Source organism: Vanellus vanellus (assembly GCF_965231255.1).
Source record: "Vanellus vanellus genome assembly, chromosome: 1".
Lineage (NCBI taxonomy): Eukaryota > Metazoa > Chordata > Aves > Charadriiformes > Charadriidae > Vanellus > Vanellus vanellus.
The window spans coordinates 53,969,120-53,993,177 of NC_138905.1; the positions used below are offsets into that span (position 1 = coordinate 53,969,120).

At 39.8% G+C, this 24,058-nt stretch overlaps 1 protein-coding gene across 1 annotated transcript in view; it reads left to right on the forward strand.

The window, feature by feature from the left end:
* Positions 1–24,058, forward strand: part of ANO4 (anoctamin 4) — a gene marked incomplete at both ends in the record, with an annotated part of 135,102 nt that overhangs the window by 18,163 nt on the left and 92,881 nt on the right. Inside the window, 3 exons of the mRNA XM_082498353.1 lie at positions 817–927; positions 9,925–10,061; positions 16,762–16,920. Coding sequence (XP_082354479.1) covers positions 817–927; positions 9,925–10,061; positions 16,762–16,920 — 407 coding nt within the window. The remainder of the gene's footprint in view (positions 1–816; positions 928–9,924; positions 10,062–16,761; positions 16,921–24,058) is intronic.

Here is a 24,058-nt window from a genome sequence, read left to right on the forward strand (position 1 = left end):
GTACCCTGTAGCCAACAGTTTAAGCCTGTGTGCCCAGCGCCTTTTCCTGTCTACACTCGACCTGCAGCTACATTTCTTTACACGGAAGCAGTGTGTTTTCAAAACTTGCTCCTTTCTTCTCTCACGTTGAAAGAACACTGATATAGGCAAATCTTGTGCCTACTTACGTATGCAGATCGGTTTGAAACCGTGACCCACTAGCCTATGTTTTTATTCTGCAGTGCTTTTACACAGCAGACATTACATACCAGTGTGACCCCCTTTGAAATGGACGGCAGTGATGGAGCGCTTCCTAGACCATGGCATGCCATCAGCTTGGCATGCGAGAACATATGGTGTCCCATGGCTGAAACATGCTGTCCATGCTCTTTTTGTCCTAATGGTTGTTTTCTGTCTTGAGACTTAATTCATTCTTTGTGTATTAGTGTGTTTTATTTTACACTGGTTGTTCCTGTAGTGCTCTGTCGTTTGTAGCAACACCTCTTGTCTGTTTTCACAATTCAGAGTTAGTTTTGTAGATGGTGTGGAGAACGGATGCTCGTGGCACGGCGGCATGTGTTTACCTGAACAAGGGACTCACCAGTGGTGACTCTGCATCATTGCTGATAGCAAAGAATGTTGTTATTTCATTGTATTTAGCTTTAAGTCAGTCCATATTATATCTAAAGCTGCTTAGTTTAAGGAAAAATTGGTTCTGCTAGGGGGAAAAAAAATAAGTAGCTTTATTCAATGTGTATGTTCCCTAACCTGAAAGCCCCTTCACTGGATTTTCTACTGCACTGTCACAAACCCCGTCAATTTCTTCAATTTCTTCAGAAGGAAGAGAGGATTTGCAGGTTAACCGGCTGGAAACCCAAATATGGATAAAACCAGACATAGAGAAGACAGATGTGGACTTTTCAGAAATTCTTAATGCAATACAAGAAAGTAAGTTATTCCTTGGATGCAAAATCGAGTTTATGGTAGAAGAATCAATTGAGATGCATTGAAATTATAACTGAAGGAACATACAAAGCGATGAACAGAATGATAACTGAGTATGCATTACTAAAATCTGTGAGAAAGTTCAATGGGTTATTGAGGGCCAGTAAGAAATCTTTTAAACTATCAGAGAAGTCATAGTAAGATTTGAATTATTATGTACCTAAGGATTCCAGTGGTATGTATTTCCTATGCAGAAGTAATCAGAAATATTAAGACTCCTGTTACTTTAATCCATTCTTCACCCTCTTGAATGGCTGTGTGAACTAATAATGTCAGGCAAATGCTGCAGTCTGGGATCTAAGACTAGGTTTGAAGTTCCAGCTGTTCCAAAGTGTTGGGGTATATTCACATTTTTGCATCTGGTCATTTTTAGGATCAGAAGTGACATGCTTGTCACAACAGCTGAAGGCCTGCGTATCTTAGCTACTGTATGGAACTATCTCTTTTCACATGTAATGTGCTGTGGACTAAGAATTGATTGGTCCATTCTTCTTAAATGCAACAGCAGAATGATCTCAAGACATGCACTAGGAGAAATGCTAGTCTCGTTAACAACTCTCATTAACAACAGCTGAAGACACACCACCACCCCCAAAACTGACGGAACTCCGGAATCCAAAAGAATCTGGAATTTCAGTGGGAATTTTCCATAATAGGTTAAAAATTCTTATGCAGGCCAGGAATCAAAAAGCATGGAATGACAATTGCTAGCTGGTTCCCTGATTTCCCTCTTTTCCAGTCTTATTTTAAACTGGATGTTTTGTGTAGCAATTTTCTGAAGTGAGAAACAGCTACTTACATTCTTGAATGCTAAAAGACATAATAGGAATGTGTAAAACCCTGCACTACTCCTGATTTTTGCTCTATGAATAAGGAACCATACGGTGGTAGGATCCGGTCATATCATGGTGGGGCTGGGGGTGGAAGGGAATCATTAGTTTGGGGGTTGAAGGGAAACTCTCAGGTTAGTGTAATGATGGTGGTAATCATTTGAAATTGAATCACATGATTATTTAAGGTGTAGGTATAGGATGAACTCTGTGGTTTGTAACTTAAAAAGCTTTTCCCATCAGGAAACCTTAATATGATCTTACTTTATCCCCTCTTCTCCTCACCCACACAGCCCAGATATAGGCCTAGGAGCAGTTGGGATGTGGACTGGAGAGGCTGAAAAAAACACTGTAGTCTTTCAGAGGCTGAATAGATGAGATGATAGACAAACAAGGATAAGCAAATTCAAGTTGGGAAGAGACCATATTAGCATATGAGAATGAGTTATCTTCTGCATTTCAAGAACATGGCTGAGGAGACTAAAAATGGACAATTTGTTTAAAACAGTTCGACATCAAGATTAGATTTATTAACAGTGTTTGTCCATAGTAGCTTCTTTTTAAAATGGCCATATCGCTACTTCCCTTGGTACTGTGTCATACTTCAGTGTCATACTCCGATGATATCCTTGTGCTGAATAACCCCAAATTTTCATTCAATATGGCACAGGTTTGCTTATATCCTCAAATCTTAAACTTCCAGATTAAAAAAAAAAAGTTTCTTTTAAGAGTATGCCATTTTCTGTGGGTATAAAGAGGGCATTCATCTAACTCAAACACAGGGGTTTGCAATGCAGGTGTCAATATCTGAATTCATTGTCTAAGCTCCCTTTGCAGTCAACAGAATGTAGTAAGCATGTCTAGAGCCCAGTTTGTCTTACTTTAGATTAGGTGTCTAATATAGATTAGATGACTTGCAACTTGGAAGTGGCTATTTGCCTCTGTTGCCTGCAGACTGAATTTGGGGAGATGAGCTAACTTGAATCACTACAGAAGCTTAGACACAAACATCTGCACTGTGGATGAGTAAATGTAGGTGAGTCCTACCCTAAGTAAAGCAAATATTTGCAGGTGATTAATGGATATAAACTGAATATCCCAAATTGTTTTAGAAATTTGAATGTAATTTCAAAACTAAATAGCTTTAAACAAGGAGTCTTTTAAGAGTTTTGATTTATGGATTATTTTAGAGCCATTTGATATGGATGCAGATTTTACACCCTTGGAGACAGTGATTTTCTTTGTACAGACCAGACACAGTTGCTGTTGGGAAGTTCATCTCTATGTCTTTCAGTTACATTCTCTTCTGGAAAGACAAAAAAATTGCTATGACTGTACAACCCAGTTTGCAAAGGTTTGTTGTGTGTCCAGGAGAGTGTCTGTCTTGTCACCTGCGGTTTGTTGTGAATATCAAATAATTAGCATAAATGCCTAAATATTCTTTCTAGGGTGGTTGCTCTGAATAGTCATTGTTGCTTTTATTCCCAGTCGTTGTTAGCATTGAATGAAAATTAAAAGAAGCTAACGCTGCTTTAAAGACGACATTTTTTTCCTTGCTAACATGAGTTTCCTGAGCATTTCCCAGGAGCTGCATTGTGCACCTTTAGCTAGCTAGTGTATCTTTCTGTTTGGTAGACTGCCAAGAGTGATCATTCAGTAGCAGAGATTCTATTTTATTTTTTTAAATTTAGTCGCTTAAAACAAACTTTTTTTTTTCCTTCTATCCTGCTGAATCTCTTAGAGTTCATCTGAAGATAAAGATTTACCATCTCATTATGTACTTTTATGAGAATATACTACTATTATAAAAGACTTAAAAGTCTAAATTCTGCATTTAGGTACCGTAGTTCATGGTTGAGTCTTAAACACATTTTTCTAAAGATTTCTGGTATTTTATAAAACAGTTTCTTCTTGACCACAGGTTATTCAGAAATTATCTATAGTCTATCAAAGACAGTTCAGAAACAATAAATACTAACGTGAAAATGGCTATAGACACACACTGTAAAGTAGGGGATTGCAAAACAGGGCGATGCATCTGACCTAAACCGAACTGGTAAACTAGAGAGCAGAGGTGTCAAGGATCTGCATGAACTATCTGCCAGATGTAAACCAGAATTCCCTGTTGCTGCCTACTCACAGCCTGTACCCGTGCCACTGCTCTGGCCAGAAGCGGGGCAGCTGGGGGGCAGCCTGGTCATCGGGTCCTCCCCTGGTGTAGTGGGGCTGTGGCTGGGCAGGGCTGTGGGCAGCTGGAGACCAGCCCTGCTGTGGCATCACTGGGGCAGGAGCTGATAGCCCCCGGGGGGGCTGAAATGGGGTCCTGGGATCTGGGCAGGGTAGAGGGAGCCCCTGGGGTCCAGGCAGGGGCAGTAAGGGCTGGGGGTGCCCTCAGGATCATGACCAAAGCTGGCAAAGGCTTTAATGGCTGTTTTCTACTAATTACCCTGAGAAGATGGACTTCTTGTAGAAAAGCAGTAAATAACTTTATTTAAAAAAAACAAACAAACAAAAAAAAAAAGCTTTTTTCATTAATTCCCAGAATTTGCTTCAATGTATGAAACTTATTTTCATGGCCATTGCAGTGAAGTCAAAATTCTAAAACTTTGGCTTTTTAGAATATTTTTAAAAATCCATTTTACAGTAACTCTCAAAAAATCATTTGATTCTCTTATTTTAATTCTCATAACGTGGAAGCCAGAAATCAGTGAGTTTCCTGAGACAGGGTTGCTGATCCACTGTGTAGTTACTGAATTTAACATTTAACATGATAAAAAGTTCTGGGCTGCGTGGTCTCTGTAGGATGGCATTCTCAAAGCAAAGATTTGTAAATTGTGTCTGACAGCCTTACTGAGTACGGAAGAGATGCTGTAAAAGCATAACACCTAGTATTAGATGCAGAAAGATTCTTGGTTTTTCATACTCAAATTTTTCTGCTTTTCAAGTCTCTGCAAAACAGATATTTTCTACTCGGGATTTTTATTAAGGTGTATTCTCTGATACCAATTATTTTTCCACCACCGCTAACATGTGGAAATGTCCTATACTTCTTTTAAACATTGTCAGTAAGAATTTTTAAGGAAATTCACTCTTCAATATTACTGATAGGCCTAAAAGCTTCCAAAGAGCAGTTTCTGGAATATTGATCTACAGCTTGTATTATCCAAAGCTAGAGCATACTCGGTGGCTTGATGTGACAATCGGTAATTGTTAAAGGAGTTAACTTATCTCACCTTTGGGCCCTACCTAAACCAGCCTCTTCATCCAAAGTGGCTTGTGGACCCACTGAGATTGTGTGCTGACTCTCACTTAGAATTTCACAGCATTCAGTTTTCACAATATGTAGTTCAATTATATTTGGGATAAAAGTATTTGTATATCCACATTTTTCAGCTCCTCAAGGGATTATGAATTATCAAGCCATTTTGATTTTTTTTCCATAAAATGGAACATGACAGGGAGAAAAGGGCTTGCATATTTAAGCTGTTCTAAAACCAGAGGGGGAATTCATAATATCTTCTGTAGCAATGCTGTGTATTGCTGTTAAATTTCACTGCCTAAAAATACATGACTATACACTAGCACCAGTCTTCTCCCAAATGATAGGTCAAAAGCATATATACGATAAAATTATTATATATCATTCTGTTTGGATCATTTGCGGATATATGCCTGTCATGGTCTCAAGGGGACAGAAAAGGTGGAGCTGTGGAGCTGCCATTTGGCAGCAATGGGTGTTCACGTTCATTGGAGTGGAGTGGCTGAGGTAGCTACAGGCAGCAGGAGAGTTGGCTTGGAGGTACCATCACCGTTATGAAAGTAAAGCAAACAGGATTTCCTTTTTTAATTATTTATTTAGTTTTGTGAAACGGTGTTTTATGAGACTTGGGTAGAAAAACGTTCTCGGCAAATGCTAGGCCCCCACGTTTAGTGCCCGTGACTGAAATACTAACAGTGTGTATTCAAAAACAGACACAGCAAGGGGACTGCAGAGTAAAGACCTCCAATTTCTCACCAGCAGCGCTTTTACTGCTGCTGGAAGAAAGTCACAGACAACTTTAGCACTGATGAGGTAGTTCAGCACATATCTTCACTGCTTACCCCGTTTGCTGAAGCTGCCAGCCAGCATGCCAGGTACCCGTGTATTTCTGACATAAGCCATTTTCTACTACAGGCAGGTCCTGGTAACAAATTTCACCAGCCAGCTGAGTTTCACTGCTTCCACAACTTCTAGTCACTGCTGAGATGGGCTGGATTTTAAAGTGACCTTGAAACGAGATTTTTTGTTCCTCACAAGTCCTCAGAATAATCCGGTACTTCTCTGAAACCCCCAAACACATTCACTCTCTTACGCACCAAGTTGTTCGTCTCTAAACACACACTTAAAAACCATCTATTTTGCAACCAAAAGCATTACTGGCACTTCAGGAAGCAGCAATTCTGGTATCTCAAAGGCCTCATCTTTTATATAAGACACTCTTAATGGCAGGAAAAAGCTATCTCCAATTCCCTGGAGCATAGCGTACAGGCAAAATCTCTTTCATTTTTACATCTTTCATTGCCTCTGTCTGCAACAGATGTATACCTTGCATAATCTTCAGAAAGCTTCACTATTTAATTATTTTTTAATTTTCAGCAGTTGTTTTCATCCTATATTGAGGTGTTGATCATATACAGGTTCATGTATCTCTTTTCTGGAGGCACTCTTTAGGGTTTCAGTTCAGTGAAGTTTCAGATCATTTGATATGGTTTCTGTTCCAGTAGTTCTTTATGTTGAGCGTTCAGATAAATTCTTCTCATATGAACATGTATGCAAAAGCTGGTCATGAACTACATCCAGATTATTATCTGATGGGGTGGAACATTTCCAGTCTTGCCCTTGGAAACAGTAGGGACAGTGATGGGCAGTTGGTTAAACTGTGCTGCCTCGCAGCGGTTCCCATCTTTTATAGGCATCTCCAGTGTGATTTTTGTGGCTTGAAATGGATCAAGGTGGCAAATAGGTCTTTAATGTTGCTGCTGCAGGTAGTACAAATTGGAGTCTGTTTTTTGCCTTCTAAGTCTCCTTAAACCTCTGTACTTTGTCCTGGGATGGGTTGGATGCAGCCACAGTGATGCTGAGGAGCTGCAGTCTCTTCCCATCACATAAACCAAAACAACACCAGGAAACTTCTCCACCCTGTCAGTAAGCTCACCCCTAGCTGGGAACAGGATAGTGTGAGGCCGAGGCTGTTTTTAAAGTGAAAAACTGTCCAGGATGTTTGTCTCTACTGATATCCTGGCACTTTTCACAAAAATAGGATAAGTAAAATAAAAGGACTGAGAGTAAAAGCAGCCTTAAAATGGCAAGAGAAACTTAATATCTACAAAAAAGAGGTTTTATATCTCTGATGTGTTCACAAACTATAATGATACGCAGAAAAAAACAAAACAAAACAAAACAAAAAGTGAAGTAGCTATTACTCCCAATATCCCTATAAAAGCTGATTAGGATCCTGCAGAACAGAGGGTGCTATCTAAAACTGATGAATTATGATATGAGGTGTTAAGTAGGGATTAAATATTGTGCAATACTGATATTGGGATACAAAGAATGATAGCTAGATTAGTCAGTATGCAACCCCAGAATTGCTAAACTCGACAAGTAGTGTGTTATCCTAAAAACTGCTTATTCGGCAGAGAATTTCTTATTGTTCATGCTCTCTGCATGAAAAAAAAACCAAAAAACTGTTAAAAGTATTAAAACCTCAGAATTTCTGTTAAAAAGTATGCTGCTTAGGTTAGTTCATTAGCCTAATCTCTAGAGTGTATTAATTTGGATGTTGTTTCTGAAATTTTTAGTGGCTTTCTGAGCAGAAGTATTGCAATCAATAATACAATGTATGTCATTAACCTTGGCCTTATTTTGCATGTGAAAATGAAGAAGAAGTGTTCTTAAATATTTTGGTAGGATTTTCTTTTTTATCTACGTAGAGCTGTAATAACAGACTTTAGATACTGTAAAAGACGTACAAAAAGGGAGCAATCTCTTCCCCATGTTCATGATTGATAGCAAAAGAGTAATATATTTAAATTACAACATAGGTGCATATTCAGGACGAATGTTGTGAAGAAAATTTTCTCCTGCTTGTGATAGTGAAAAATAGACCACCTGCAGAGACTGTAGAGCCGTTATCATTGGAGATTTTTTAAAAACCTTTCTTAAACTAGGCTGTAGTCCCTGAAGAAGAGAAAGGTGAAAAGGAGGTCACAAAATGCTCATGATAGCTGGGAACAGTTAATGGCCTGTCATTTCTGGCAGCTATTCGGTCTCTCCACAGTGGGGGAATGGATCTTTACACCTGCAGCCAGTAGTTAGAAATGGAACTAAGTTGCTGCCGGCAATTAGAGATTTTTGGCTCTTCCCCATTAATATAAATTCTCATCAACAGGAATTACAACTGCCTGTCACTAAGTTAGGGGAGCTACAGAAGAATGAAAGGACAGGAGGTTATTGCACAAAAGGAGAATGATTCCAAAAGTTCATCAAGTTTGCAAAAGAGTGTGAGGAATAGTGGGTTACACAAATTTCTGCCAAGAATAATAGATGGTTGATTTTTCTCTAGTCAAGGGAAAAGGGTAAGTGGCTGACCTTTGGGGGTCTCTTCTAACAGTTAGGACTCTACTGTTGTAATTCTGGATTTTGCGTATGAAACATGAGGTTGGAGAGATGAAGTCTATCCACAGTAGAAGCTTGATCCTCAGAAAAGGCATTTTTCTTCTCCCGACCACACATCTCTTCATCACACTCTCACACCAGACCTACACCTTTGGGATGCAGTGGTGGACCTTGCTGGCTGCAGCCCGCCCGCCTTGCATCTCCCATCCAACAGCCACTCAGTCATCAGGTCAGCAGTCCTGTAGACGTGCCCAGCAGACTGTAGACGTGCCCAGCAGTTCGGCCCACAGCTTCTCATCACCTCCTTGCTCTGCAGAGCAGGGAACATCACCCTAAAGATAACGCTGCTCTAATCTTGAGTACAGTGCCAGCCTTTAACTCATTCCTTCTAGTGTTGTGTTGATTTTTTTCTTTTAATTAGAGTAAAATTATCACATGACAGGGCATTGCATGAAAGGTGGAGGAAATTTAGCCCATTTACACAAGCCTTGATCTCCCGTCAGGGCACCACTGGGCCAAGGCTTCCCCATGGGAACCATGTCCTACCACCCCAGCCAGGAGGGAGGGTGGGGGAACAGGCCCAGACTGCCAGCCCCTGCCCTGGCGGGGACAGACCAAAGCCAGGCCAGGATGTCAGCCCATGCGTTGATACCAGGATCGGGCCCAGTGAGGAGAACCAGGGTCAGACACAGCCTCGGGATGGCCAGGCAAGGCCTTCCCATGGCGCTGCCTGGGGGACTCCCCCCACAGACACCAGAAGGAAAGGGCCGCCCTTGGCTGCACGGGCTCTGTCATGGCCCCGAGCCCCACTGCCAGATCCCTGGGACCGGAGGATTTGCTCCAGGCAGTTACATCTCTTCACTTTTTATAAGGGTTGGGTTTACTACAGCATGCTGTACATTTGCGCTATCGCTTCATGCGCGACTGAGGGCTGTGCAGTAGGTAGATCTGAACATGCCAGCTTTATATGCATGGAAAAATTGGGCAAAGACAATCTGCTCAGGCTCATTTATTCAGTGCCTTTCAAGTAACAGTACTTATTTGAGGTCTTCTGCCTCTGGCTGCCCTACAGATCTGTACGACTTCTAACTCAACACTTTATGTAGTAGGATAAAAATCTGTTTTTTTATAAGAAATTTTCAGAGACCATAGTAATCCAGAAGACAATTGTTTAAGCCACTTGCACTAAGAGAAGCTGAGGAGATAGCTAATGTATGTTTTATTGTGACACAAAATTACTTATTTGTCATAAGAGAGGTATTGTGGTATCCTAAATTTTTATGTAGCTTACTGGTGAAGAAAACAATCTTCCAACGTGCATCATATTTAAACTTCACATAGTAGTTTAAACTGGAACTAAAAGTTGGGGGTGATTGCTGATAATGTGTTATACTCAGTATCTTCATTTGGCACAATGGTGATTTGAATGTATATTTTTATTTTTGTTTTTAGTAGCTAAGGATGTCAACATTTTTTTTGATGAGTTAGAAGGCGTGAACAGCCCTTCCAAAGATGATGACTCCCTGCTTCACCATGGTAATTTGACCAGTACTTCTGATGATGCCAGCAGGTTGGAAGTTGTGGGAGAGGTAAGAACACACGGAATTATTACTATAATAATTATTCATGCCCATTATAAAGAGGGAATAAATATAATTTGATTTAAAGTCTTATTCTGTGCAAGACAACTTGTATGTGAGCTTTGTTGTTGGGACTGTTTTTTCATTCTAAAACTATAATGCTGAAATATAAAGTATTTCAAGTTAAAAGGAGGTTTTACTGATTTCATGTGCCCCCATTGAAAAGTCTATATAGGCCTTTGTTGTCTGCTTGTTTTCTGAACCAGCCAAGTTGAATGCTTCACTGCTTCTGAAAATAATGGAAAATTTTTCCTTATATTAATCCTTTGGGGGGGGTGGGAGTGGAGGGGGGGAGAAGAATTTATCGTAAATCTCTCATGAGAAGCATTGGGTATCAGGTATTTGACACATTCCCTCCCATTGAAGAACAAGTGACCTTATGGTGCATAATGGTGATTCAGAGAAGATGCCAGGGAGGAACCATTCAGCACATAGTCCCTTTTAAATTATGTCTTAAGGCAGGCAAAGCATCACGGAACCAGGTATGCAAATTTGGGCCTAAATTAATTTCTGTGTCTTTTGTGCAAAAAGGAACATGGTACCCTTTAACTTTGCCTCTAACTGCCCTACAACCCATAGATGTTCGGGCTATCTCCTCGGAGCGTGAGGAGACCAGGGACTTGTCTCCTTTCCCCCAGCTCAGGAGTGTAGCTGCATCCAGACTACTTACTGGAGTGGTCTGCTGTTACCTGCAAGCTGTGCCTGAGGATTCTTTTGGCAGAGGGTTGATTGGCACAGAGCAGAACTGGCAGGGACCATATTAACAATTAAAAAACATGGAAAACCATAGGATATTGCTGAAGCTGCTGCCCCGACCCTCTTTTGATTACTAGTTTAGATAAAATTTATATATAATTACAGATTATGTCTTTTTCAGGAGCTAGAGGGTTTTGTGGTGCAAGTTCTTTTGTGAAACACTGCTGAGGAGAGATTTTTCTTGTGCTAGAAATTCAGCCCATAGAGAGCTGCGCTCCTGGAGTGTTTAGACAGATAATTAAAGCAACAAAATTCAGGGCACCCAAAGATATGTTTGACCTTGCTCACATTTTCATCTTCCCCTTTACTCATCACTCTTCCCCAGCTTCCCATACAACTTACAAAGGGCCCTCTTGCCTGCTTACACTATAATAGGTTAACCTGATATGATATTCCTGGGTTGCGTTTTGGGATCATGTACCATATGGTCTCTAACAAAAGGACATGGGTGAAAAGCACGTGATCTTTGCGTGTTAAAGAGGAAAACTGAGCAGAAAATGGTCATGACAGAGGATGAGATAGAGCAACATATGCTGCTGTTATGGCAAAAAGCTTTTATCCGTTCGATTTATTCTTTGTTGTTTTTTAAAGGGAAAGGGAAAATGTCTGAGGAATATTTTCCTAGTTGAACCGATTATCTTTTTTTTTTTTGCATAATCATAAGTGAGGAAAATAGCAAAGTAGGTCATGTATATGTATAAGAGGAAAAAAAACCCGAAAATTGAAAGTCTTAATGGGAGCTGAGGGATGCTCTAGCCTACAAAAAAAGTTTCAAGGTACTTGGGCCCCTGCTTAATTTTGGAAGGAAAATATACGCTGTTTAGATGTTGTATGGTTTGTATGGATAAATATGGGAGCTCATCTACCCAGTGGTGGGGTGAACTCTGAAGCTTCAAGCTTCCTTTCACTATTTCAGTTTAGTTTAGTAGCTAAGAGAGCCTGTGCCATCAGGACAGGGGATGTTTGTTTGGTTTAGTTTCAAAGCTAACATTGCAGCCAGATAATTTAATATGGTTTCTGTCTGATTTCATTAAAATAAACTTACAATCCAAAAATTTACAAGGACATGGCAAAGATTTCTTATCACTTTTGTGTAGCTGACAAGCTGAAATATTGTTTGCTTCAACTGTTAGTTGTTTGTGCTCAACCAGGAGATCCAATGAAGACTTTACACATGCACCTTTATCAACAGTTCCTTAACAGAAGCAGAGCCAGATTGGGATTCTGCTTGTCCTTTGGGTAGAGATGTTCGGTGTTTCTTTTTGTTTTATGTTTCGTTCAAACACAGCTATGGTCTGAGCAAATTAAAAATCACATTTCCCTTTGTGTGCGTTGATCAAAATACTTTTTACATATGCCAGCATAACAGTTAGGTATACACTATTCAAATCCAGGACATGTTATCACTAAAGTATTGTATTATGTCTGCTGAAGTTTCATTTTCTGAGAACTGGAAAGCAGCTGAAAGAAGGTAAAAATTAAAGGAAAAATTGTTTGGGAGCTGTACTCTGTATGCATCCATTCTGCCCGCCTTTCGATGGAGTAAGAAATTAGTCTTCTTTATCCAAAGGCAGAGTGATGGAGGTGGGACAAAATTTGACTTCTACTTAAATGATCTTATATAGGACATTCTGGAAATTCTATCTAATGTAGGTAGTTTTGAAATTAAAATTGTAAGAGTCGCTCCTATAGTCTTCATTCTAAGCATCAAACTGTTGATATTTGGGGGCAGTGTTATTAACATTGCACAGGATAGAGCTTGTTTTAACAAACTCTTTTATAAATAGGAACTTGCACTGAAGATTATGGCAGAAAAAATGTATTCCTGTTGCAAAATAAAAAATCTGATGTTCTTTATGGCACTTATGATAACTTGTGCAATTTCAGCTCAGTTTTGTTGTGTGTGCTTACCAGAATACAAGCTAACTACATATTTTTCCACTGAGTCGTAGAATCATGAATCATAGAATGGTTTGGGTTGGAAGGGACCTTAAAGATCATCTAGTTCCAAACCCCCTGCCATGGGCAGGGACACCTTCCACTAGAGCAGGTTGCTCAAAGCCCCATCCAACCTGGCCTTGAACACTTCCAGGGATGGGGCATCCACAACTTCTCTGGCCAACCTGTTCCAGTTCCTCACCACCCTCATAATGAACAATGTCTTCCTTATATATAATATAAATCTACCCTCTTTCAGTTTAAAGCTATTACCCCTCGTCCTGTTGCTACATGCCCTTGTAAAATGGCCTGGTCTTATTCAGTAATCAGGATGCATATGGAAATAGATTATCTAAGCTTTCAGAGAAGACTACAAATCTGATACTTCCTAACTTTTGAGCACTTGATTTTGCAGCCGGGATAATTTCATTATTAGAAAAGCTCCATGTAATTAAATATATTATGATGTCAAGAATAATATAGCAACCAGTGAAGATACATGGAAAAATAAAGTTGCAGCTTCCACAAAATTATAGTCTAAATAGATAAAAGAATATTAAAAAAAAAAAAAAAAAGTAACACACAGAGGAAAGATACTTGTTCTTTGATTAGAACTGTGCCTTAAAAACTAGGTGGTTCTGGGTTCCTCTTTTTCTGCATAAGTTGTCACTGTTAGTGGTCCTGGTGTTAACCCCCTCCACCAGCTGTGAAGCTGCATGCAGGGGACTCTAATTTCAAGTAGCCACAAACAACAGGATAGGACAATCTCTTTAGAATTTGAAGACTGTATCTTCACTGAGCATCCATACTGATAATAACCAGGTACCAAAATAACCAGGAAAGAATCTAATCTGTCATTAAAATAGTGAACATTGGAATGCCTTCTGATTTTTTGTTTTTGACCTGCATGTAAAGTTTCAAATTCCTTGATTTCCCCAACTCCACTTTTGTTTAAATGTTCCATTTAAAGTCTCTATATAGCCAGAAATGCTAAACTTTTTGCTAGAGTTGAGTTTTCCCTGTTCTTCCACTTTCTTCCAGCATCCTTTTTCAGATGAAGGAATGGAGGTTTGACATACATGACTAGACCGCTTTCCCACCAAAAACTGTAGTCAGACCTGGTTCTAGATATTTTTTGTAATCAGTTTAGGAAAACTGAATTTTGAAGTCATAACACAGGGAAAAGACATGCAATGTCTGGAAGGGTCAATGAAGCTCAAGATAGGAGAAAAGACTCTGTCTAGTGTAGCGTAAGCCTGGAATACTGTGGACAATGCAAAAACCCTGCAGCTGCTATTTTCTGACACTGCTGGGCCATCCTGATTCTCTCCATATCATGTTGGATCCTTAGAGTTCTTCTTAGTCTATAAAGCTGCCTAACAGTCTATAGCAGAGGGCAGCAGAAAGGGTTTCTTCTCAGAGGCCATACCAGTGTAGTAGGGTTTATCAGTCTGGATTTGACACACAGTGTTCGTAAAAATGAAAAGGACCCCCAAATACAGATAAGAGTCCAAGCTGCCTTCTGAGAGAAAAATGACAATACTGTAGTTGGGAGTGTTTCACAAATCTAAGAGAAAGTAGTTGTCTCAGGAAATCATATTTATAGGGGAAGAAGTCCTACAAGTCAAATAACTCAGCTAAATCTCATAGATGCTCTTTAATGTAAGGTTCTACATGCACTGATGAGTCAATGTAGGGCAAACCAATTTTCTTCAGAGAAAGACGAAACATAAGAAGTGTAAAGGGCAAACCTATTTTTCCAGCAGAGTCACTCTGCGTGCAGACGAAGACATATTCCTTGTGGTGCGCTCTGGATGGGTCTGTGCTAACATTTTAGTTCAGATCAGGAGTGTACATTTGAGGTGAATCTCTCAGTTGCCCCTACCCATGCTTTGTTTGCATTCCAGAACAGTGTTTGAAATCCAACCTGGATTCCTTCTGAATGCAGATAAATTGTGAGAGGTACTCCAGTGAGTCTCCTGGACCCAGACTAGAGTGGGCCCAAAGTAAGCCCTCAAGCCTACATAGTGTGGATAGCAGGTCATCAGCACAGATTGTTTTGCCCTACGGATCCTTTCCTATTACAGCACTTTACTTGCTAAAACACACATATTGACTCTGGAACCTGCAGAACAGGAAGGATGGCTTAGCAGGAGGCTTAGAAATCAGAGCAGGACCACCAAGCTGACCCACTGCCTCTAAATTTCCTACTGCACCCTTCCTTTACTTAAATAACCTTAAATACTCTTTTGAGATTTTTTTTTTTTTACATCTTCTCAACATAGATATTATATGGAAAAAAATAAACTGTGCTTCCTGAGCTGTTTTCATATTTAATGCTCTGTGAAAAATACTTCTGATATCCTGATAATATCATTTGTCAGCATGATATGCAGTATAGATATAAATGGTTTGTTACTGTTATTTCCTTAGGGCTTCAATCGTTTTTCTTGCCTTCTTTTTCAGCTCAAAGAACTGTTGCACTGTATCAAGTCTGCGTTAAGCTGTGTCAGGAGTCGGCACTGTAATAAAAGAATCTTAGAAAAATTCCCCTTTCTGCCTTCAGTAAACTGGATGTAGCAAGGGGATGGGACATTTGGGATGCTTTCATTGTTTTTTCCATTTAATCAAAATGCCTGCTGAGAATAAGGAAGATAGCTTACACTAAACTCTTTAGTGGGAATATTTTTTTTTTCCTGTAAGAATCATTTGTTCTATTACTGTGTTCACTTTTTGCAATTTAAATTAAGAAACAGTTCTCCTACAGAGAACACATTTTGAAAATTTTCTACTTTTCCCAGATGTGAAAGGAAAAATATTCTTTTTTTTTTTTTTCAGACATTTGATCATATATTATGGGGAGTGGCTATTTCTGGCAGGAATGGTTTAACAAATCCTGGAAAAAGAGGGAAATTAGCCTAACCCTCACTTCAGCTTGGAGCTGGACTGATCTTGAGGTCCCTGGAGGCCCATTAAACTGCCCTGAGGAAGTGCTGTTTGTTCCCATATATCGTTCATAGTGTACATTTCTTGTAGGAAACACTCCAGCCCACAAACTGCCTCACAATTTCAACTTGTTTGAAAGCGATACCTTAACCCCAACCTCTGGGCAGGACTTGTATTATGTGGAAGTAGTGTTAAATTGTGAGGAGGATCTGTAGGGAGTTTCATCTCATGAATTTCTGAAAAGAGACCAGCATTTTGGGCTTTCGGATTTCAGGAGAGAGACCTGCTTGACCTCTTATTAACAGTGAAATCAAGTTGTTTCTGTCAGAGCAAACTTTTGAACAGCCAAGAAACAGTATTTATTGTGTTTACATATTGCTAGACACAACACCATGAATTACACTCAAATAAATCCAGGGAGCTTCCTAGCTGTTCCTTAAGCCAAGAATACTCTGTAGTTAGTCTGATGAGGTATGATGAGGTAGGTACAGGACCTGCATATCCTTTCTGTGTCCTGTGAAACAGAGCTACTATAGTCATCGCAAATCAATGAGAATCTCTCTGCCAGGTCTTAGTGTTTGTCACCACAGTAAATGTTCATGCCATTGTTTATTCTTCTCATATGTGCAAAGACATTCTACCATACTAAGTTCTTAATTTTAAAGTTACACTTCAGTAACACTATTCTCTGTTTTTTTATACGTTAGAAATTATTCCTTATTTTCTGGAGGGTTGTGCGGGAGGAAGGTTGGCTTGTGTTCTCCATTCTCTCCTATCCCATGCCTATATGACCAAACATCTGCCTAAGAAAACCTCCTGGTTTTGAAATGGGGAAGTCTTTCAGGTGACCTCAGAGGCACTGTATGTAAAGCACCCAAAAGCTTGAACAGCTTGTTCTGATTCCTTATCTTTCCTGTTGAGTATTACTGAAAACTGCTGATGCAAACAGCAATGCAGCAATTACCAAGGAAAATTAACATTACTGAAATGTTTGACTTTCTCTTTTCAGGAAGTACCTGATAAGAACAAAGTTAATGGACTATATTTTAGAGATGGGAAATGTCGGATTGACTACATCCTGGTATACAGAAAATCTAATCCACAGACAGAAAAGAGGGAAGTATTTGAGAGAAATATCAGAGCAGAAGGTCTTCAAATGGAAAAAGAGGTAAGAGAGCTTTCTTGAAAAAACCTTCCAACATTTAAAGCTGTGTAGAATTTGAGAATATGAGTTTTGTTTACTCTGAAACCCCTTTACTTGGTTGTAGCAGTGAAAAAAATGCTTTTAAGCATGCCTAAATATAGGCTATTTATTGCCAGAGCAGTGGGAAAGCATAGCCTAAAGGAAGATCAGACACGTGGACTGAAGGCCAAAACATCATCTTTTTCAACCTTATGCACAAGTAGGCCACAGAATTTCATCCACTGTGTTGTGCAATAAAGAAAAAAAGTGCTGGGTTTGGATGGCCTAAATTCTACTGAGTGCAATTCTACTGAGTGCAAATTCTACAGATTTCTGCACCTACATTTCCTTTTAGCTACTTGCTCCACTCTTTGCTGAGGTACGCTTGGTACTCTTTTGTTGGGGCTTAACCCCAGCTGGAAACTAGGACCACGCAGTCACTCGCTCACTTCTCCCCCACACACCCTGCCGTGGGATGGGGAGAATCAGAAAAGAAAGGAAAACTCAGGAATTTGAGATAAAGACAATTTAATAGGTAAAGCAAAAGCCGCACACGCAAGCAAAACAAAACAAGGAATTCATTCACTCCTTCCCATCGGCAGGCAGGTGTTCAGCCATTTCCAGCGAAGCAGGACTCCATCACCCATAATGGTTACTTGGGAAGACAAAACACCATACCGCCAAACATCTCCCCTTTCCTTCTTCTTCCCCCAGCTTTATATACTGAACATGATGTCATATGGCATGGAATATCCCTTTGGTCAGTTGGGGTAGCTGTCCCAGCTGGTTCCCTCCCAACTTTTTGCACACTCCCAGCCTACTCACTGGCGGGGTGGTATGAGGAGCAGAAAGCCTTGACCTCTTAGCAGCAACTAAAAACATTAGCGTTTTATCAGCATTATTCTCATCCTAAATTCAGAACATAGCACTATATGAGCTGCTAGTAAGACAGTTAACTCTATCCCAGCCGAAATCATGACATCTTTCCAGAGACCTAACCAGACTCCTGCCTTCCTTTTCCTGTCAGCTTATACATAGGGACTTGAGTGGTATTTTGGTAGTTTGGAAACAGCTTAAAGTATCTCCTTCTGTCTTAATCCTAAATATTGAAATAATTGGACAGTACATATGAATTGTTTATATCAATGTTATTTCCAACACAATGTCCTAAATCTTTGTCTGGACAACAATGTAAAAATGAATGTGAAGTGTCTAAGAATGCATTGATGTGATGGGTAGCAGGAGCGAGGCTTAAAGAGACCATCTCTCTTTTGCCTAGGCTATGTTCTTTCTTAAACTTTCATAAGTGTGCTTAAACAGGGTCTAAGTCTCACTTCCATGCAGAATAGATATTGCTGAACAAGCTTTACTTGTGCTTGATCGACTCACACTCATGCTAATGTGCATTGTCATGCTGACAGTGATAGAAAGAGTAGAGGAATTTTCAGATTACAGGCTTTGGTGAATTATGTGGGCGCTGTATATTATCTCCCTCTCTTTCACTGAATTCCTGGTACACGTGTAGATATTCTGCCTATGTACTGGAAAGGCACGCTTCATTGAAGAACCCCGGGGAGGAAAAAATGGGAGCTGTTTCTCTCCAGAATAATGAAAATGTTTCCTTTCTTTAAACGTTTTTGAAGGAACATGGGCACTGGTGGATATAAGCGTATAAGAGCATATCACTGGTTACATCAACCAGTTACTATAAACTACTCCTTCAAATAACCTGGAAGTTAGCGTCTTTAGCGCAGCAGTAGCTGGTAGATGCTTTCAATGACAGCCATTGTTCACTTATTACATGCTTCCTGTAAACATACCACTGTCTGTAGGAGTTGTAATCCAACATCCAAGAACGCGAGAGTGTTGCTGCAGCTGTTCAGCTTCACATCCTAGAATTCTTCCCTGCTTCCACCAGACACTGAAGAAGTCTCTGAAGATTGGGCAATGTAGAAAATGAACGTAGAATGAATCCTCCCTATTGATACATCTGCCCAATGGTTTTGAACCAATCTTTTCCTACTTTGTGATTTTTGCAGATTTATTACTGCGCTAAGGTCAGCAGTGAAAGCTATGAAATCACTTTATATTTTAAGTATTATGAAACTTATTGCAACATTCTGCACAGAAAACTTTTTCAAATTGATGCCTTAAGTGCTTACTATAGAGTTTTCTTGCAGCTTTCAAGCCCATTTATTTGGACTTTGCTGCCTCGGCTGTATGAATGTTCTGCCCATTTGATTATTCATTCCAGTTTCTATTATGCTACCGACATGCAGTTTTATTTCTTATTAATCTCATTTGACCTTGGTGTGACTTCTTGCTAGCATCAGTAATTGTACATTTTCTAAACTCAGAATGATCAAAATGAGGTTGTGTTACATGACTCAGGCTAATGTTTTTAAAATCTAGGGTAGCAATCTTTTTTAACATAGGACTGACCTAAAATTAAACCCTAGCATGTATATTTTATGATCACTTTAGTTTCCAAATTGAATTATAATCCTGAAGGAAATAAGTACATTCTTGGTACACTCCCTCCCCCTCCCTGCAGAGTAACAACTGTGCTGCATAACACTTAGGTTTAAACTAAGCTGTGTGATCGGTTAATGCCTAGATTATTTCTCATTATTTTTACTTCTCCTTTTGGTGCGAGTATGCATCATTCTGAGTTTCAATTCTGTAAGATTTTAACAGCAGGTCTGTTTTCTAGTTTTTCATATATCATATATTGCTTCCACTGGGAAAAGTTTGCTCCCAGATAAAATAATTGTCTGTGGCTTTGACCACAGAACTTATACAGAGGCAATAGGCTGTAACTGCTGAACTGAAACTGTTTACCTTCCATGAATTTTGCGTGATTGTTGGTTCATTCTCCTTTGCCTACTAGCTGTTCATATATTGACATTCAATTGTGTGAGTCCTGTCTTTTTAATGTGAATCCGGTGGCAGGGAAAAAAAACTTACAGAGCTGTTCACACTGCAGTTTCAAAACCATATTCCTCACTAACGCTGCAGAGAGAGAAAAAAAAATGCACTGCAGTGGCTCGCTGACAAGTGTAGCGCAGCAAAATACCCAGGAAGTGGTGAGTGCAGGGAGCAAAGTGTTTACTTAACAGCGTGAGATGAGAAAATGAATCTGAAATGAATTCATAAACCTTGAGATAACTTCAGGCACAATGTCAAGCTCACGTAGCTGAGAAAGGTCTGAATAGGTATGTGTTTCTGACTCTAGAAAAAGGTGATAACATTTTGCAGATATTCCCCAACGAATTCACACTCACATTCTTCAACTGTACCACACCACTCACCCATGGAAGTTCCGCCAGCTTTAGTGCTCTCTGTGTCCAGTAGTAAACAACGAGGGGATCCCAGACCAAGGAACAGATCATTGAAGTAGTGAAGGTATGGAAAACAGAGCTCTAAGAGTGAATGCTAATCGAGTGGAACAGCATAAATCATTTTCTGACCCTTCTCCCTACTTTTCCGTGTGTAATTGGTCTGGATAGGATGACTGTGTTGTCCCAGTCCGTCATGGATCACATCCAACATGCCATCATACGCATAGAAGCTCTAGATAAGTTAATTGAAAATATAGGTCACTCCAGGAAAAGAGACTGTATTTTCTTTTCAGCCATATGTAAAATTTCCCATCTTGATTTATTCTTTTTTACAATGTCTCACGAGTGAGATAAATAACCATGATATCCTGGACTGGGGATTCTTGAAGATCCTACTGTTTTCATTTATAATATTCTTTGAAGCAAACTTACGTATTGGGTAAAATGGAGAGGCGAGTCTCCAAATGCAGCAAGTTCTTATCAGAGATGAGGTACCAATAGCATTGCTGGTTTGTAGGTACTGATACCTTCTGTAAATATTACACGAGAGTCATACCTGCCAGAGTTGACTGGCAAATGGTTAACAGGAGGCATCATACTATTGTCCACATTCTGAGGGTATGTTTCATATTTATCCAAATACAAAATAAACCTGAGATTAAGATCAGCCCACTGATGCTCAGAAAAAAATTCTTTTATGATAACTTTTATGTTAAGAGAAAATACAGATAGTGTCTGTCATTCCCAATATAGTGTTCATCCATCTGGGACAGTAAAACCCCAACATTTTTCAGGAAAACTGATCTTTGCAAGAGTGAATGAAGAGTCAGAATTACATTGGGCCAATGCTATTTTTCACAAGAACAGAGATTTATAAATTCGACCTCTTGGCCAAAATCCAGCTAAATTCCCTTATCAGAAATTATTCCTGCAGCTTCAATTAGTGTATTTTAATCCCTGTCCTAAATGGCCAGCTAGAACTAACTTGCTGTCAACAGTAACTGCGCTGTGCCAGTACGTGGATACAGTATTACAGACACCTTTCAGTAAGGTACTTTAAATTATACTAGACTAATAGAGCATGCACAGAGGTAGCCAGCATGGAGCAGCTAACATACATAACTTCACTTACAACCTTCAACAAGGGCAAGTGTAGGGTACTGCATCTGGGGAGGAATAACCCCATGCAGCAGCACAGGTTGGGGGCTGACCTTCTGGAGAGCAGCTCTGTGGAAAGGGACCTGGGAGTCCTGGTGGACAACAGGATGACCATGAGGCAGCAATGTGCCCTGGTGGCCAAGAAGGCCAATGGCATCCTGGGGTGCATCAAGGAGAGTGTGGCCAGCAGGTCGAGGGAGGTCATCCTCCCCCTCTGCCTTGGTGAGGCCATGTCTGGAGTACTGTGTCCAGTTCTGGGCTCCCTGGTTCAAGAAGGACAGGGAACTGCTGGAGAGGGTCCAGCAAAAGGCTACAAAGATGATTAGGGGATTAGAATATCTCTCTTATGAGGAAAGACTGAGAGATTTGGGTCTTTTTAGTCTGGAGAAAAGAAGACTGAGGGAGGATCTTATTAATGCTTATAAATACCTAAAGGGGGGGTGTCAGGTGGATGGGAACAGTCTTTTTTCAGTGGTGCCCAGTGATGGGACAAGAGGTAATGGGCACAAACTTGAATTTAGGAAGTTCCATCTTAACATGATGAGGAACTTCTTTATTTTGAGGGTGGCAGAGCACTGGAACAGGCTGCCCAGAGAGATTGTGGAGTCTCCCACTCTGGAGACATTCAAAACCCGCCTGGATGCCGTCCTGTGCAACCTGCTGTAGGTGACCATGCTCTGGCAGTGGGGTTGGACTAGATGATCTCCAGAGGTCCCTTCCAACCCTGACCATTCTGTGATTCTGTGATTCTGTAACCTATTTAATCTGGGCTGTAATGCAGTGCAAATGCAGGATGGAGGTAAGGTAGTTCAAAGAAAACTATGCTGGATGAACAAACACAGACCACCCTTGGATTTGTAATTTTTAAAAGAGAAGAAGGTGATCTTAGATTTAACTGAATACTCTGCATCCAAAATGAATCTGATATTGGGTAGCATCTGGTCTCGTAGCTCTAGGAATAGACTGCATTTAGTTTGAACTTGGCATGTTTTTTTGTGTTTTATTTTTTCTTCTTATGACTGCACTAAACTAATTCTTACAGAGTAGTTCTACTACTAAATGTACTTGATACATTTTGCTTAATGATTGTGTTCAAAGTTTTTAATTTATAATTTGTAAGTTGATTTGATACAGTTTATTTCAAAAGGCATTTGACATGCCAGTAGAAACTGATGGATAGGAATACAGTAAAGGGGAACTAATCACATAAGTAGTTTAAGTAGTATTCAGGCCCTTTATTTTTTATATTTTGCATATTTATGTATATTAATGTTTCAGTATGAAAGCAATGAACTGCTTTAAAGCAGTAGCAATTCTTACTGCCTTAAAAAGCATGTCTCCCCACAGCTGCTGGATGCGGACTGTGTTTCAGGAACTAGTTTCAGATATTTTACAAACAGCAGTCAATCCATTTGGTCTTCTGCCCGCACATTGATCTTTGCATCTCTCAGATAAAAGAAGACGTTAGTGTAGTGGACTGGTCCACTTTTCAGGAACAATCCCAATGGTATGTTTTTTGTGTTGCATGCCCGATTTAAAATTTAAACATTGCCACCATAAGTGTCAAGCTGTCACCAGGGCATCTCTAATTGCATTCACTCCCTGCCTTAAGCAGCAGCTGATATTTCTGGAGCAACATCTGGCAGCTGATACACAGCTGGTGTATAAAATAGGCAGTAGAAGTATACAATAGGCAGTAGAAATATACAATAGGTGTTCTCTGGAGACACCCCCAAAAGACAGGGAAGAAAAGCACAGCATAAACTTCACTTTCGTTGTATGAACAAATATCTATTAGCAGGTATAATCTGAGTCTGAAAGTTATGTTAATCTGAGTCCGAAAGTTATGTTTAGACATCTTTTTCAGTAGTTGGCACAATGTAATTACGGCGTACTATTATTTCATGGCTTTTCAAGTTTGCAGGCAGACGTGGATAGGTTCATGGTGAGGTAGTAGGAGTTCTACAAAGCAGTTTCTCTTAATGTGGCTGTAACTTTGCATTAATGGGACAGGACTTCAGAGGCCAGAAACATGTATTCAGTAAGAGACTTATATTTAGCAGCAACTTGAAGCCTGGTTTAAAATGATGAATGTTGAGAGAAATTCCAGATGACAGAAAGAGCACACGATATAGTATCTCCGTGACTCTTGGCTCGTCCCTGAGTGTAAAACCAAAATAGACTTATGACCATGGCAAACTGAGGTAAAAGTTAGAAATAAAAAATGAGTATGAAAAAACAAAGAACTTCAATGACCGAAACTTTAAATATAGTTGTGCTCAGAAAGCAATGATGTGAAAGAGGTGTTATAATCAACAGCTATTGCTCCTGAGCATAGTCAAAAATTATCATCTTTCTTTCTGGCAAAAATGCCATTTACTACTTTTTGTTGTTGTTGTTAGTACTGCAGAGCCAAAACACTTATGTGAGACTGATCTGCTTTTTTCTGGTTTGTGCGTCATCACTGCAATTGTTCAGGAGACTTCTATGAGACTGTTACATAAATGTTATTGCTGATTGTGATTCATGGGCGGAAAAGAATTAAGCTGACTTCCAGACCCCAAGTGGCGTTTGCAGATCTGAGTGAGGAAAGGTGTTTTATAAACTTAGCTTATGTAATTTGG